The sequence below is a fragment of the Cucumis sativus genome, chromosome 6 (genome assembly GCF_000004075.3).
Source record: "Cucumis sativus cultivar 9930 chromosome 6, Cucumber_9930_V3, whole genome shotgun sequence".
Taxonomy (NCBI): Eukaryota; Viridiplantae; Streptophyta; class Magnoliopsida; order Cucurbitales; family Cucurbitaceae; genus Cucumis; species Cucumis sativus.
This window is the reverse complement of record NC_026660.2, coordinates 491,914-510,361: the sequence shown is the minus strand read 5'-3', so window position 1 is coordinate 510,361 and position 18,448 is coordinate 491,914. Positions and strand designations below refer to the sequence as shown.

Genomic DNA, 18,448 nt, shown 5'->3' with positions numbered 1-18,448 from the left:
AAATTACAAAAATAACAAATTCAAAATTAGATTACCCGCCCGTTATCAATCATATTTGTCAAATTTGTAATATGCAAAAAAGAAGTATTATAAGCTATTTTTTCTATAAAAAAATTTTGTTCGTATAATACAATTTCTCTTAATTTTATAAACTTATTATCATAACTATTTTATTTTACTAATAAAAAAGGGGATGACCCCACGCACGTGAAAGATCTCAAGAAGTAAGAAGTAAGTAAATGAGAAAATGACATTTGCCATGAATATCCCTAAAATAAATAAATAAATGTGAGAATTTTTAGGCTTCTCCAAATAATTAATAAGCATACCCTAAAAATGCATGTGAAGAGTGTAGAAAATCACTGTGAGATTGTTTAGTGTGACAACTCATCTTTGAACTAACTTCATAAATGTAACAAAGTATAATTGACGTTCATTTATTTTTAGCAATATTTGGTTCAATAGTACTATATCAAATAAGGCGTCCAATTTAATCAAGCTGTCTATTGATCACAATTGTATACACGCTCAACATAAGTTGTCGTATAAAAAGATATAGTGTTGGATATACTATTAAGTTTATTTTAGTTGATTAACAATCTATCATGTCACATGTTCGAACTCCCTTGTAATGTTATTTTCTCTCAAATTAATGTTGCTTTTTATTTGTTCGGCCGTTTGCATTTTTCAATCTAACGGTATAATTTTAATTTTAATTTGATCCATCATTGATTTTAATATCTCGTGACATTAACCTAAAATCTTACTTATTTAAAACTCTTTTGATTAACATCAGACCAAAGTTTGATCGTTAACACATACAACTCTAACTCTGATGCAATCATCGAAATTAGTTTAGACAAACACATATGACCTGTATGATCAATTGAACACTTCAATTAATTTTTTGTCTTTATAGATTTTTTCAAGATGTTAACGATAGAGTTTCAACGTTAATGAAAGAAGAATACCATAAGGGACAATTGGGGCCATAAATGTCTAGGAGTGGACAGACAAGTGAACCCAAAACTAATCTAAAAGAATGCCCCCACGAACTCACTTCTCACAAATCTTCAAAATTTTAGCTCTTTATTTCCATGGACATTGGCATTGGCAATGGGAATGGCAGGCCCCAACCCTATGGTGTGGTGAGCCCGTGGTGCTCTTCTCTTATTTGTTTCTATTCTCATATCATGTGCTCTTGTTCTTTGTTTATCTTGACACTTTTTTCTCCCTTTCACATTCTACCGACGAACTTTGTCCTTTTTATCAGTCTCGTTTTGATTTTTTTTTTTTATCATTATAAGATATATATAGATTCATTGTAGCACTAAAAGTCTAATACTAACAGATGTTTTAATCTATATTATGACATTTAATTATAAAATCGGTGTTTGTATGGTTCTATGTCCATTCAATCCATTCAATAGATGCCAGTTATTTTGTTCATGGAGTACTCAATACTCAATATATTGACTAGACCAATCAATTACAATATAATTTGTCTCACGATATGATAACAAGGTGACATTCAAAAATAGGACGATTTTATAAAATAAATATGTGGGCCTAATAAATTTGTGTTTAAAAATATGCTTTACTTGACTGCATATACTACTCCCATTGAATTATTATTTTTTCTCTTTTCTCACTCTAATCTGTTCTAAACTAATTTACTACTTTAATTACATATTTTTGAAGTTTAGAAGACTAAATATGAAAGATTTTTTTTTGACATAAGTAATTATTAAATCAAAGAAATTGAAAGATTAGAATATATATTTGTATAAAAGAAAATGTCAACTTTGCCCTTCTCTCTACTATATTTGGGAATTTTTATAGACCACTTCTCTTTGAATCCGAGACCTCTTGTCCACATGATGATACAGGTGTCAGTTGAGCTAAGCTCATGTTGACGACCACATTTCTTTCCTTTTCTTATATTTTTCCTCTCTCTTTTATGGGCAACACATAAAAGCATTTTGGGTTTGTTTTTCTTTCTTTCTTTTGAAAAGAAGTATGGTGTTCTAAATTTGAATTATGAGTTGGTTGATTGCCCCCTGCCAATCCTTTTTTCTCTCATTATATTCACTCATTGAAATGACTGGAGAATGAACAAATACACCCCTCTTCAATAAAGTGATTAAAGCATCAATCCCTTCATTATTCACAACAAGACTAGAAACTTCAATTTTAGCTTTCTAATTTTTTGTTTTAACATGAGATTTTAAAATTTAAACAATGATCTTTTTTTTCATCAAATATCATAATTATTTTTAAAATATGTATGATATTACTTCAAAAACATTTTTAATCCATTTCTTATTTCGTACCACGTATTTTCACGCATGTATTTCTAATTAATTAATAAATTATTTATTTTTATTTTAATAAAAGAAAGAGAGTTGGGTAGAAAGTAAATTAACTCTTTTTTTTTTATTAACTGTTAGTAGAAAAATTATATAATTTATTCAAATTTGCTTATAATGAATATTTTTTGTCAAATATTATTGTGATAAGAAGTACTAGTGATGGTGAGAGGGCAAGGGGATAATTTGGAGCTGTCTCCAACCCAATATGGATGTTGCATGTATTCCTTCAAATTGAAAGCAACATCTCTAGCTCTTCCTTTTCTTTTCTTTTTTCTTTCTTCAAATTTAGATCGTTTTACATATCGAGAATCTAATGTCAATCACCTCACTTTGTTTCTTATTCAAATTGCTCTTCAATAAATTGGTATTGCACGACACGTTGCATTTAGAAGAGAATCATAATAACGATTACAAGTACAAGAAAATGTTTTATCAATAAAATATTGATTTTTATAATAAAAGAAAATAATTAAAACATAATATATGTGCCCTTCTCATTTGTTCGAAATTTTTTTCTAATATATATAGTATAAATATGGCTTATTTCTTAGAAATTAGAGTGAAAAAAGGAGTGAAAACAATTTTTTTATATGTATAATGTAGCCTAATTGATTCTAAAGTTGAAATATAATAAAAATATTTTGAATGGAATATAATTACAGAACCATCATTAGATCATAGGTTAATAATCCACATATTTGTTAATATGGAAAGTAAAAATATAATGTCAAACCATATCATCATTATTATTGAAAATGGTGGGCATTAGTTTCCAAATTTTAATTAAAGTGGGAGAAAACTTTTTATCTATAAATATGGTTAGGTATGTGCCCTAATGAATTCAAATATCACACAATGATTTGAAATTATTTCAACCTAAGATCTTCCACTTTAATTCATATATATATATATATATTATAGGTGCAAATTTTTCCTAAATACTTTTATTTGTGGTTAGTCATTTACATTTTAGAATTAAGGTTTCAAATTTACCAAAGTTAGTATTGTTGACAAAATTCTATAGTATATATATATCATATTGTGTTGTAGAAATCTATATTTTGATGAGTAATTGTAAATTGGTCTTGACAATCAATGTATAAAATTGATCAATGATCTTTTTAAGTAATGTGTAATTAAAATACTAAATTGAAAATAATCCCATAAATAGAAAAAAATAGTTTCAATCTTGAAGTAACTAAAATAAGTGATAATTGTACTCTATGGATCGTTTGGATTTTGTTAATTGAACTATTTGTCTTAAATTATTAACGATGGAGATCGATGGATATAGATCAAGTCTTAGTCTCTATTTCACACAAGTCATGGGTATTCAAACTAATTGTTCGTATGATAGTATTAGGAAAATAATTAAATAGCGATGTAATTTGTTTCAAGCTTGAGTTTATTTTTAAATATAACAAAATGAATCCAAATATATTTACAAAATATAATAAAATACTAAAATATCATAATTTATCTACATTTTATCATAATTCAAGAGTTTGATATTATGTTATCTCGTCAAATTGATTGTTCATTGGATTATTCACGAGTTCTCTCCTCCATCCACATTTCCAAAGATAAATGTGATTTGCACAAAAGTATGTGTGCCCCGTACGTTGTGGGATAATGTTGGAGGGGTCGTCAAAGTGTTTAGATTCGTGGATAAAAACTCTACTGAGGTTTTTGGTCCTCGGTGATCAAGTTTCATGTCTCTCTTTGGGCTCAATTTTCAAATACTTTCTGTAATTATTTCCCAAAGGTGTAATATAAATATTTTACTTAGTTGAAAACTCTTTTTCTTGTAATTTTTTTTTTTTTTTGTATTGCTTATATCCTTTCCATTTTTTTCCAATGAGATTGGTTGTTTGTATTTTAAGAAATAATAATATTTGAAAGGATGAGAAATATACTTGAATATTTAAAAGTAAGACTAAAATATAAAATGGACTACACATGAACTATAGAACCAAACAATGTTATATTTTTTCTCTTCTAAACTTAAGAAATGTTTAGTTTATTCAACTAGTTATTATGGTCTAGGAGATTATAATAGTCTAGAGTTACAAATTACAATAGTTTACATATGGAGTGTAGCCTATTTTAGTCTAAATGTATTATAATAGTCATTGGTGGTTGGAGTGCATATACACTATTTTGGCTCGAGTAGAAAATAGTAACTAAACACAATAACAAAGAGAGATTTGATGAAATAGTAATATCATGATTAATTATAGAACGTTAAATAGTTAAAAATATACTAATAAACATAATTGGGGACTTAAACGTGAAATAGACTTACACATGTTCAAACAACCACAAGACAAAAATAGTAAAAGAAAAAACTTAAGAATATAAATATAATATTTTTGAGAAGGAATTGTGAAAAATAGGAAGAAGAAAATGAAGTATAATAAGTTTTTGTCCTTGTATTATTTTTGAAAAACGGAGAAATCAAATAAAAACTGAAAACCAAAAAATAAAAAGTAATATTAAGTAAAAAGTATGAATTTAAGGGTCCTTTAAATGGATATATTTTTGAATAAAAAAGAAAGAAACAAATATATATGGGTGTGTTTTTCTTTGCATTTGGAAAGTGAAATGACCATTATATCCTCTCCCACATGTTCCCTCACCTACTGCTCTCTCCCATGGCAGCCATCTCCCACGTAACACCTTCCCGGACCCACACACTATAAAATGTATACAAACATTTTTCTTTAAAAGAAAAAAAAAACAAATTAAAGATTCCGCCATACCATAATATAACCAATTAAAAAAAAATCTCTACTATTTTGGGATCATTCTTTGACTTGGTTCTTAATATTTCTCATATTCTCTAATTCATCTATCTACATTTCTTGACTAAAATAACATTAAACTACTAACTAATGTTTTTTTAAACTATTGTTTTATTAATTATTTGCTAACGTGTATAGTTAAAGAAGTTGCTTTAGTTAAAATAAGACTTCAATTTTATAAAAATAAATAAGTAAATAAATTGAATTTTATGTGTCACCTTCTCATATCTCAATGATACATATATAATAATTGTTTGCAAATTTTAAAGATTTTACAAAATATTCTAAAACATTATTCACCATGTTCTTGATATAATAATGAAAAAAATGTAAACTATGAGCACCCTTTAACTTACTTACATATTAAATTTTTAATTGAATTCAATTAAACTCTTTCAAAAATAAAATTTAAAATAACTATTAGACACTTTATTTTATTTTTAAAAAAATCCTATGAAAGATAACATTAAAAGTTTGAAGTCATATCAACAACTTTAAAAGTTGTCTACCAAACATTTTATTATAGAAAAAATGTTGAAGTCCCTCTATATTAGTATTTTCTATTAACACATATATTAGATATATCATATACCACAAATTTACAATTAAAGCAAAAACATATTAAGCATAACATTGGATGTTGAAAGTCCTATTAAATACAATAAAAATTAAATTAAAAATGTAGTCTTAAAATTTTGAAATTTGTGTCAATCAATATAAAAGATATATTTAATAGTCCTATATTGAAAGTGGTAACTTTGTGTCTTATGAAAATGAATGGAAAATTTAAAATTAAAGTGTGTGTGTATGTATATATATAATCGATTTAAAATGGTATAAAACAAAAGAACATGAAAAGAAGGAGGGACCCACTAACATCCCACTCTATTGGTCATTTCCGTCACCCACATTGTACCACCATGTGATTTTATCACCTCCCACATCTCCTCCTTCTTCTTCCTCCTCCTCCTCCCCCGACTCTCTATATATTAAATCAAATTCCCCCTCTCCTTCTTCCCAACACAGACTCCCCATTAACTACCTTACTTCAATCTACAAAATCAAACCTCCGTAATGGGCTTTCCCGTGGGTTGCACCGAAGTTTTCTTCCCCACCATATTCCTCCACCTCCTCTCCCTCCTCGACGTTCTCAAATTCCTCATCCTCTCCCTCTTCCGCCTCCTCGGCCTACCCGAATTCCTCCCCTCCGACAATCTACCTCCGGAACTCCAATTTCCCCTCAACCCTCCCCCGTCGGCCCTACTCCTCCGCGAACTCCTCCCGGTGGTGAAATTCTCCGATCTGCCAAACCCGCCGGAGAGATGCGCGGTTTGCTTGTACGAGTTCGAGGGGGCGGAGGAGATCCGGTGGCTAACGAATTGCAAGCACATATTCCACCGGAGGTGTGTGGATAGTTGGATGGATCATGATCATGACACTTGTCCACTTTGTAGAACGCCGTTCGTGCCTGATGAGATGATGGATGAATTTAATCAACGGCTGTGGGCTGCCTCCGGTATCGCTGAGACTTTTGAGACGGACTTCAACTCCGTTTTAGGATAGAACTTTTTTTTTCTTTTCTTTTCAATTATTCTTTTTCTTTTTTCTTCCTTTTTTGTAAGGAAGAGTTTTCCAAACTGTATATATTTATAAATCTATAATGTGTATATCACATATATATATATATATATATTATAATATATGAGAATTTGTGCACTTTTGGCTCAATAACGAAAGTTTTCCTTTTCATTATTTTGTTCAAATGGGGTTTGGAGATGATAAAAGTTATTTTTTGAAATTGGAGGATTGATGGGTTGTCATATGTAGTGAAATGAATAAGTGATTTGTAATTATTTTCATTTGATTTCATCAATGATGGTTCTTTAATTGTCATAAAAAAATTACTTAAAAATTCTATCAAAGTAAAAAAATTTGTGATAAATTGAGGGAAGATTCAAAACATAATTTTTTTTAAAAAAAAATTATAATGATATGAAGTATATTAGTTGAGGTAAATTATTTGGATAAATAAGAAGAAAAAGTTACATTAATAATTATATCAAAACATTAGTTTAAGGGAGAACATAAGTGCATTTACTATAACTTTAATTTAATGTATAGACGCATATATACACTATAATTTCTCAAAGGTGACTAGGGAGGATAATTTCAACTTTCAAGTGCTCAAGTCCCTTCAAAATCTATAACATAATTTCTTTTTTTTTTTTTTTATGAATTATCTTTTATCCTTCTAACTTTTTTTTCAAGGAGTTACGAGAACGAGAATTTCGTAGGAAATCTAGCCAACGAAAGCTTACCACAATTGACATTAAAATTATGTAATAGAACTTTAAAGTCATAAATGATGTTAATTTAAGTGAAATTACATATGATCTTCATATCAAAGTTTTCGAGTCATTTTAGGTTAATTTTTTAGCCAAATGGAGTTAGGATATGTTTTTAGCTTGTTTCGTTCATCAAATTTGAAGGCTTGACCTTGGGCTCACCCTTGGCCAAGGCTAAGGCTGTCGAGATTGGTTTGGATTTTTGATCCAAACTATCATCTTTTGAGGTCCAAGTAAGTCGGTAGTGTGCTTTATTTATCAAACACGGTGGGTTGGCTCTTGACCCCTCATTCTTGGTAGCCTAACACCCCTTTTTCATATAATCGAGTTTTAGGATATGCTTTTCTAACCAAACTTTTATCAGTTTTGAGGAACAATTGCACATATAGTAATGATATTCAAAGTATTAGCACATATAACAACATTTTAAAATATTGTAAATATAATTAAATTTGTCAGAGTCTATCAATAATAATAAAAATATATTACTGATAGATTTATTAAATATTTATATATTATTGATAGTCTATCCAAAGTTTATCAACGATAAAAGTTTATTGTTCATGAACTTTACTATATTTGCAATTTTTTAAAAAACTTTGTTATGCGGTTGATTATTATTCCTATAAGTGCTACCCATTATAAATACTTTTTTTAATCCAATAGTTCTTAAATTTGGTAAAATTGATTAGGTGATTTAACTAAAAATCACCATAAAACCTAAACAATTTAGTGCAAACTCAACAATATATATTATTAATTAGGCATTTGCTTTTCAAAAACAATCCTCTGACGAGTTAATTTCATTAAAGCCAAGCTCTAAAACCTGTCATAACATCGACTTTCTAAGTGTTTAAAAGGATGCTTATAAATGAAAAAAAAATGTCTAAACATTTTAAAAGTCAAACCAAACAAAGATTTTGACAATTGAGTAATATCTTAGAAGTAACGGGTTTAAACAAAAAGCGTAGTTTTAATTTCTTTATCGTTACTTTTGTACATATTATAATTTTTATGTAATTTTAAACTTAATCCTTCGGTGCCGTGATTGTCGAAGGTTTTGTAACGACCATACACATCATAGAAGTCATTTTCTCTCCTTTTAAGTTAGTATTCTAAAAGAATAGTAATAATTTATAATAACAAGGTTATAGTTCAAGTTATAATTTTAGAGTATGGTTTTGTATTCTTTGTACTAAAAATGTTTTCTAATATATTTGTTATAAACATTGACTAATGAAAACAAATTAAATCAACCATATGTTTTAATTTCTCTCTTTAGCTTTGACCAATGACTTTCTCTAAATGGGTCTCAAATTTTATTTATTTATTTTTAATTGGCTTCAATGTTCAATAAATATTTTTAATTGATTTTATATTTCTTTCTTTTTTAATGATAATAAAAGTAAATAATTGTTGAAGATCTAGAAAAAATGTACTTAAAAAAAATCCCTCATTTTTTGACTTTGGCCAATGGAAAAAAATCAACATTTCTTCTAGAAAGTCAACAAAATCTATTCCATAGTGAATAAACTTAGACTTGATAAATTAAAATTTTAATTTTGATAAGCAAATAAATATAGTATGATTATATTTTGTTTTCATTAAAGAAAATGCAACTTATTTTAATCACAAAGAATAAAAAAAATGGAACTTCATGGTTCATTCACATTTATTTTAATCAAAGATACCGTATTATACTATCTTATAGTACATTATTATTTAATGCAAAAAAACATAAACATTATTATATAATAATAACAATATGGTCAAATTACATTATTAATTATTGATATCCATTCTTTTATCACTACTTTATTTTTTATTGTTATTTTTGCTACATTCAAATTCTTAGGATACATTAGTATTTTAGTCCTTATATTTGGTTTTAATTTATTGATTAAACATTCCAAAATATTTATACTTTTGTTATAGGGAATATGGTAAAAAAATCTACTATAAAAAATTTATCCGTCTTTTAGTAATTTTTTTTATTAAATTGTTTTTAAGCAAGCCCTTTTTAAGTAGTTATCTTTTATAGTAGGAATGGATGAGAATGGGTGCTCAATACACTATATATATAATGTCTATTAAAAAAATCATTGACCATTTTTTTAATATTTATGAATGTATGGACCAACTTGTGAGTTCTTCGACTAATTCTATTAGACAACCCACCTGATCTTAATTCTTAGGTAGGTGGTCAATATAGATTGATCAGTTCAAGGATACCAAGTGAGAGTAATAAGAATTTGAGTTTTCAGTCACGAGAAAAAGAGTATATGTCAATTATCGTTGACTTATATTTATTTAGAAATTTATAATTTTTATCTTATTTGTATTGTTTCAATACATTTTGGATGAATTCATCTTGGATTTGTTTTTCCTAAGAGAAATATAGTATATTTTGATAATTAAAATTTCAAAATTATCAAACAATTGTGGTTTTTGGGGTCATTATTATCTTCTCCTATGCAGCTAATGTCTATCTTTTTAACTATACTTTGAATATCAATTTTTTCTTGAACCTTTTTCTATAAAAACATAAAATATTTTGTTATGAAAACTACTAAAATATTTACTTCTACTTTTAGTTCATAAAAATGATTACTGATAAAATAGATAATTTAAAATTCAAAGAATGAAAATGGGACAATAAACTTAAAAAGTTGAAATCTCAGAATAAGTACTCTGAAACTTCCTTTTGTTAGAAAGGAAAAATTACCATAAATAAAATCATCATTAAACATAGGTTTGCCTTTGAGAATAATGGAAAACATCATCACTTTATAAACTATGTTTGGTACACTTTTTGTTTTTTTGTTCTTCCATTTTTAGTAACAAAACACATAACAATTTGCCTACCACTCTTAGTTGTATATACTTTACATTTAAAGGGAAAAAAAATCATCTAAAATAGGATATTCCAAGTCGTTTCATTCACATTTCCAATGTAATAGATACGATCACGTATACACAAGTACTCAAGTGACAAAATAAATTGATCTATAGCTTTGAATTAAAAAAAAAAAATCATGTAAAGATAAAATCTAGTTATAAGATCTTTCTCAATTGTAGTTAAATATTTTTTTTGGAACAATTATGATAGCTTGTGGGATAAAAGAATTCAAGATCTTCGTTAAAAAGTTAGTGAATAAAAGTTGTACATTGTTTTTAATGATTAAGAATGTTGGGTGAAAAAGCTTTAAATAACACAATCCATATAGGATTAGTAGATATTTCTAAAGAAATTTAATATAATATAACTTAATACTTTCAAGACTTGAGGATTAAAAAGGACAATTATACATAAAAGATCAAAGCAAAAGCTTCAACAATGAAACAATATTGGAGCAAATTACAACATAGAGTTTCCATTACTGTAGGGGGAGAGAGAGATCCAGGCAAGAGCTATCACAATTCACACAGAATATGCAAATTTGTGTTTATATAATTAGAAAACAATGTGGAACAAATCACTTGCAATGGCCCGGAGGCGGATGCTGAGGATAACCAGATGGTGGATAGCCTTGAAATAGAGGAGGGTGCGGGTAGCCTTGAGCCAGGTGAGTGGGTGTTGGTCGTGGCTGCGGTGGGTAGCCTTGAACCACAGGAGGGGGTAGGTGCCCGAATGGTTGTCCATATACCGGAGGAGGAGGATATCCACCAACAGGGGCAGGAATAGGCTGATCGATACGAGACATTTGCTGTGTGAGAGGCACAGCCATGGGTGGTAATTGAGGTTCAAACTTGCCATCTCTTTTATCCATCTCAATTTTGTGTTGTGTCTGCAGTTCTCCATAATTAACACCATCAGAAAATCATACATGCTGCTTTAGAAAGAGAATTTAAGTATAACAAACTAAAACAGACATTAGAGCAATGAATTATGTTTCAAGAAAAAAAAAAAAAAAGTACTGTTGGGTTTTGGTTTATGGATTACAACTTGTAATATGTTGTACAAAAAGAAAATTTCATAAACATAAGTTTTTATGTGGTTCATAAGGTTAACAAAACCTAATAGCACCTAGGATAAGCACACCTATATAACAGCCATAAGGACAACTTTTTAACTAAATGATATATATATATATATTTGAAGAAAAGCGTGTTATGAGTAACTTCTTGAAGGGAGGTTTGATTCATAGTTAGTCCAAGTTTGTGTAATCTATATTTAAACAAGGGTGAAACGAGCGATTTAGAAATCTTGGGTTCGTGTAACATATATCTTTTGCTCCTGTGTTTGTGGCGTATAAAAGTTGATATGAAGTAAAAAAAAAAACTAAAAAGGTAAGTTTTGTAGTCTAAATAAACATAACTTAGATTTTTGTATCTTGCGAGGTTAATTAACAAACATAGGATGTCATTAAGTTGTAAGCTTTTTAAAGTTCCAACGTACCTGCATACATGCACAGACACTGCAAAACAAAGGGAACAAATACGTAAATAAAAATATAAAAAGAACTTCCATTTTATTATGGATTAAGAAGATTGAAATGCAACCCCTTACGAGCAGTATACAAGATTAGATAAACAGGTAATTAAATCTGAGGCCTCTTGAAGTTCTTCACTTCCAAGCAAGCAAGCAATTATGGAGCATATGCAAGCCAGTTGTGAGAGGCACAACATAAAGCCCTGCAAAGTAAAGGCCAAGTTGTTAAAGGGAGAAAAGAGCTTGGTACGAGCAATTTAATGAATAAATGGATTGAGAGAAAAGACGGTACAATGATGCAGTTATCACATTCTGTTGACTGTATATTGAACTCGTCTTGCAACATGAAACGTGTTGATGCAACTGAATTAGCAAAGCAACAGAAAACCTAAATAGAGTTCAAAACCAAAACACAGAATGCTTTAAATTAGATCACATAGAAGAATCTGTATAGAGAGAGATAGCTAGAGGCTCAAAGGAGATAATGGTCCTCGCTCGACAACCATACCTCAGTGCATAGACAAGCTTCAGGGCAGTGCTTTTCTCCACATTTGCCGCTGCAAGGCATGTAGCCACCACAGCATGTGTATCTATGATAGGTAAATCAAAAAGATCAGACGTGATACGAACTTTATCTTTCTAGTAAAATTACAAAGTTCGTCAAAAATACCTCGACATATCATCGTAAAGAGCTCGTTTGCGCAGAAGGTAAGAAACACATGGGGAACTTTTCACAAAATAAAAAAATAGTTAGAAGAAAAACCATATCAAAGTAGAAACCAAAGCCATTTTAAACACTATACATAAAGGTAACACATACTTGGGCCCTTTGGATTTGATTAAAGAAAAAAAAAAACGTTTTATAAAGAACTCTCTTTTATTTAAACTTTTTGATAGAAATGATTTAAAATAAACTTCTAGAGTGTTTCAAAAATTAGATTGAGTGGAAACACTACAATTTTTTCTATCAAAATTAAACATTTGAAAAGTTAAACCAAACACAACTTTACAACTTTACTGTCATGAATGTTAGAAGTAACAACCAATTAGACAGTCCCTCAGTTTTGTTTATCACGTGTAAGTAACAGAAATATTTCATTGCACTATAGAATTAAGAACACACACAGCCATAAACTTAACAAAGCTTTTCAATCACTGAAATTGAAATTACGACAGAGAACTCATCAGAGAACAAACACCTTACCAGAATACAGAAAAGCAACAATCTGCAAAACAGAATGAATAAAAGTAACGTTAATGTTTGGGATCATACACAAGAATACGGAGAAAAGGTGAACTCCCTGTATGGTTGGTGAGAAATTTGAGTAATGCTGAAATTTAATATAGTGAAACTAAAATAAACCAATATGCATTTCCTTGGCCAAGCAAGATCAAGATATTTAACAAGAACAAATGAGTATTCTAATAAGAAAAGCCCTCAAACAAAGAACACCCTGTTAGCAAATGAAGCATCAGCCGCGCCATTTTTAATCATATGGAAAAGGAACGGTCATTTCACCCAAAATCAACGTGATTCGCTTTACGTAACTTTTGCCCGATCTCATGAATAAAACAGACAAAGAAAACCCAACTAAAGAATCAACGACAAACCCACATTTTCCAACATTCTTATCTCATAATTGATTCATCCCAAAAATCTAAGCAATCAAACAAAAAATAACAAACACATACAAGGTGGACTGGCAGCAATGGTGCCCGTGAGATCAGTATGCCAGAAATTTCTGTAATTCTGACGAAGTTGCATTTTATCCATGTAATCAGCCTGCGACGCCATGGCCGAAGTCGTAAGGACCCAATTCGAAGGTAACAATCAAAAGACAACCCAGAAGGAGTTTTTTTTATGAGAACTTGAGAAATGGGGCAATCGGGGTCAAAGAGGAGAGACTGAACTCGAAGGAAGCAACCAACCGCTAAAATTGGCGAATGGATGTAAGAAAAAAGAAAATTTATTGTTTATTTTCCTTAAAAAAGGGATAATGGAGAATTGGATCTAACGCTTATTGGGTTACTGCAATATGGAAATCTAAGGATTTTCGCGGTTAACAATGGAGGTTGCACGTTGCCATTTCTTGGCGGTCAAGGAATTAGTAGATGAAGTTGTTGGACAGGTTTTTCTTATCTTTTTTTTCTTCCTACTTAATTGTGATGAAATTTGACAATAAATTATGGGATTTGATTTGTTATGATTTCTATAAATTTTGATGAGAAGTTTGAATAGATAGGAAATGATACTCTCCATCTAAGAAAAAACAAAAATAGAATTGTAAAAGTTAACTAAAATATTGGACAATGGCAATCATATTATCAAACTCTAAATTGGATGTTAATTGTTGTGCAATTATGGATAATTAGACATCCATATATATACATACATTGAAATTATAAAAATTGTTATAGATATCTAAGTTTGAGGTTCCATTTTAAGAGATGTTCAATTACAATATATGAGGAGGATTAGAGATATATGTAGAGGATGGGGAGAGAATATCGTAGAAAAAAAATCCTGATTCTTTAACAAAATTTTAAGATATGATTAAACTATTTAATGTCATAGTTTTTAAAGATTAGAATTTAAACATTAAAATAGGTTCGTACCATGAAAATAAGAAAATTTTAGATATTAAAATTGAATTAAAGAGCGTAAAACTATATATATATAGATAGTGAATGTGAATTATAATTGATTATCATATAAATTGTAAATTTAGAGTCATTAAATTAATAATTTTGGTATCATCTTCAAACATAATCTCAATTGTTCTTTCGTTATCATTATGAAAACTAAAATTAAGAAAGTACTTATAAATCATCTAATTATTTTTTCAATTAAAAGATAAAATTTTGATTGTTAGTTCTTCCTCTATTGATGGTTGTCATCAGATCTTATTGAAACATATTTCGTTTTATTCTTTCCAATAGAATTCACTCACTTTTTCCAATTACCACCAAATAATGACACATATATTAGTAATTAAGTATTCTTATACACAGATTTAAATAGTTTTATTAATTGAATTGCTTTATAAAATTACCATTACGTATGTCTTTATGTTCTTCTCTTCTTTCTTAATGATACCCTTTTAGGTTATTCATCCTTTCTTCTTTCAGAAATAGGTTTTAGAAAACAAATTTTCAAATACATTATTATGATTATTATTTAAAATAATTCACTGAAGCATACATTATGATGAGATGACATGTGAGGTTGAACAAGTTAAGCACTTAAAATCTGTCTCTTCATTTCAAGCCGAAGAAAAAGCTACATCAATATAAAAGAATAAAGATTAGAGATGTCGTGTATATGATGAAGAAATAATATTTTTTTTTTTGAATTTTTATGAAGGATTATAGGGCTACAAATGAACATGTAGTCATGAAACTAATGGCTCTCAATAAAATTTGAAATTATTTGAGATGAAACTCCTCAGTAGCCGGGAAACAGTGGTGGAGGCGGTGATGCGTATTCGAAACCGATATTTGGTGGAAGGATTACATCCTCGAATGATGGCGGCGGAGAAGAATTGACAGGTGGTGGTGGAGACTGGACTGGTGGGGGTGGTGAGTTAACAGGTGGTGGTGGAGAGAGGACGGGAGGAGGTGGGGAGAGAACTGGTGGTGGAGGAGAGGAGACTGGTGGAGGTGGAGAGAGAACTGGTGGTGGAGGAGAGAAGACTGGTGGTGGTGGAGGAGAAGAGACTGGTGGTGGCGGGGATTGAACTGGTGGTGGAGGAGAAGAGACCGGTGGTGGAGGGGAGTGAACTGGGGGTGGAGGAGAGAAGACCGGTGGTGGCGGGGAGTGAACTGGTGGTGGAGGAGAGGAGACCGGTGGTGGCGGAGAGTGAACTGGTGGTGGAGGAGAGAAGACAGGTGGTGGCGGGGAGTGAACTGGTGGTGGAGGAGAGAAGACAGGTGGTGGCGGGGAGTGAACTGGTGGTGGAGGAGAGGAGACAGGTGGTGGTGGGGAGTGAACTGGTGGTGGAGGAGAGGAGACCGGTGGTGGTGGTGGAGGAGAGGAGACTGGTGGTGGCGGAGAGGAAACCGGTGGTGGCGGAGAATGAACTGGGGGTGGAGGAGAGGAGACCGGCGGTGGTGGGGAATGAACTAGGGGTGGTGGTGAGGATGGAACTGAGGTTGGTGGTGAAGACTCAATTGGAGATGGTGGTGACGAAGGAATAGAGGTCTCAATGGGAGATGGTGGAGTATCCACTTCTGAGACAGGGGTGTCAACCGATTTTGGTGGAGAGGTCACTGGTGGTGGTGGAGACCTATATCTTGGCGATGGAGACTGATCATATGGATCCTCAAAGGTCGACGGCACACCAGGAGAACTCGACCCACCACCACAATTTCCACAGTCCACTGATTTCTTCAAGACAGTGCTACATTTGTTTGCATCTTTCTGCATAGGTCGATTTGCCAAACAATTTTGACTATCGTCAAAGAGCTTCTCTGATCCTTTAGATGTAGCACATGCCGCATCTTCTCCATTAAAGTAATTAAAGGAGAAGGTGAAGTTAGCCAATTTAGGCAACTTACAAAGGCCTCCAGAGACAGAGCCTCTTCAATTCATTGTTGCTAACGTCCATAATCTCTAAATTTTGGAGGCTAGACAAGGATTCCGGCAATTGACCTATGAAGTCATTGTTGCTGACGTCAAAGACTGTGAGATTGACTAGGTTTCCGATCTCAGGTGGGAAACAGCCGCTGAGCTTGTTGCCGAGGAAGAGAATTTGGTTGAGGTTAGACATTTGGCCAATAGTGCTAGGAATGCAACCATGGAATTCGTTGTTGGCGAAGGAGACAACGGAGACGGTGGAGTTTCCGATGGTGTCAGGGATTAGGGAATTGAATCTATTGTTGTTTAGGAAGATGGCATCGAAGTCCTTGGTGAAAAGTGTGGAGGGGATTTCTCCTTCGAAGTCATTGTATCTGAGATCGAGGTACTTCGCACTCGGCCATTCGAGGACAACGAGAGGAAAATGGCCAACGAAGCGGTTGTTGCTGACATCAAACTCAAACATGAGTACAAGGTTGGAGAAGCTAGAAGGAATGATCCCACAGAATCGGTTAGAGTTAATATGGAAGAGAGCCAAATCGGTCAAAAGCCCAAGTTCCGGAGGCAAGTGTCCTGCAATGTCACCATGGTTCAAATCAATGCCAGCCACAACCTCAATTTTTGGGTCATCGAGCGCCGGAGCACAGAAGACGCCGGTGTAAGAACAAACATCGGCGCCTACCCAATTGGCAGTCATGTTTTGTGGGTCGGAATAAACAGCTAATTTCCAGGCTTGAAGGGCTCTATAAGCTTTCTTCAACCTCTCGTTTGGGAAAGTGTCAGGAATGTCGAGTTCGTATTGAAAGTCAAGGGGGAGTTCATCATAGTTTTTGAGAGTCAATAGTTGACGACGAGTAAGATATGAAGCTTCGGCTTCAGAGAGAGAGATAGAGAAAGATGGGAGAGAGAAGAAGAGAAAAAGAATAATAAGAAAGCAAGCATGGTTAGCTTGCTTTCTATGAAGAGAAGCCATGGTGAAATGGGTTGCAGCTGTGTTTGAATTTGGGACCCATTTCCCCCTTTTAAACCCATTCTTCTTTAACCATTTTTGTTTGTTTGTATGGTGATTTGTTTGCAAATTAAATGGTTTTGTGGATTGGGATTCTTTTTCGCCTTCTTTATTGGATTGTGTTTGGTTGTGGTCTTTCCATTCTCTTCTCTTTGCTTTCTTTAGTATATAACTTCGTCAATTCAATTAAAATTATCACACACACAATACATCATTAATCCACTTTATTTACACATTTTCTCTCTTTTTCTTTTTCTTTCCACTCATTTCATTCCTTTTTACATCACAATTTTTCATTCATTAAACATTCACATAATGTATAAACTTTATATTTTGTATCAAATAATATAATATATAAGCTATTGAACTTTCTACTAACTTTGCTAAATGAAAATGAACTCTAAATCTAACATAAACCAAATGAATCCATAGAATTCAATTTTTTTTATCATTTTAACATAAATCAAGTGGTCGTGGAGTCAATAGTGTTGTAACAAAAAAATACGAGAGATATGCATAAGTTTATAGTATAATCATATATATTTCTTTATGATTATTTTAAACATAGCAAAACCAGAATTAAAAGTCTTAATACCATTGGTCAAGTTATCTCAAATATTTGATGTTGGAATTTAAATTGGGTGTATAGATTTGAATTATTTCATTGGAGAATTATTTTTTGAATTCATAACCGTGAGGTATAATTAAGACAAAAACATTTAGAAAAAAACAATTCATGGCACTTTTTGCTTATTGCAAATACGAAAAGTAATTAATGATATCATATGGTTATCAAACGCCTATCGGAGGATTATTAGAGAGTTATATGCTTTTAAATTTGCTACTTTTGCAATTTAAGAAAATGTAATGACATAAGTCCTGTTATTATAAATTTTTTTGCTATGTTTCT

At 31.2% G+C, this 18,448-nt stretch overlaps 3 protein-coding genes across 3 annotated transcripts; 1 reads left to right on the top strand and 2 right to left on the bottom strand.

Annotated features, from left to right (window-relative positions):
• Nucleotides 1-6,160: 6,160 nt before the first annotated feature.
• On the top strand, nt 6,161-6,904 carry LOC101220424 (E3 ubiquitin-protein ligase RHA1B). Its single transcript, XM_004138445.3, has one exon. The coding sequence runs from the start codon at nt 6,251-6,253 to the stop codon at nt 6,737-6,739; it is 489 nt and encodes a 162-aa protein (XP_004138493.1). The 5' UTR covers nt 6,161-6,250; the 3' UTR covers nt 6,740-6,904.
• Nucleotides 6,905-10,779: 3,875 nt separating this feature from the next.
• On the bottom strand, nt 10,780-14,070 carry LOC101221132 (hypothetical protein). Its single transcript, XM_004138533.3, has 8 exons — nt 13,646-14,070; nt 13,158-13,179; nt 12,624-12,680; nt 12,462-12,543; nt 12,246-12,341; nt 12,032-12,156; nt 11,921-11,939; nt 10,780-11,309 (listed from the first exon to the last, which is right to left on the bottom strand). Exons 1-8 carry the CDS (start codon nt 13,746-13,748, stop codon nt 10,998-11,000), a joined length of 816 nt encoding a protein of 271 aa, XP_004138581.1. The 5' UTR covers nt 13,749-14,070; the 3' UTR covers nt 10,780-10,997.
• A 1,206-nt stretch (nt 14,071-15,276) lies between these two features.
• Nucleotides 15,277-17,971, bottom strand: LOC105434450 (pollen-specific leucine-rich repeat extensin-like protein 1). Its single transcript, XM_031886772.1, is given in 2 exon segments — nt 15,277-16,535; nt 16,537-17,971. Coding segments are annotated over 2 exon segments (2,103 nt in total). The 5' UTR covers nt 17,503-17,971; the 3' UTR covers nt 15,277-15,398.
• Between the last annotated feature and the right edge of the window lie 477 nt (nt 17,972-18,448).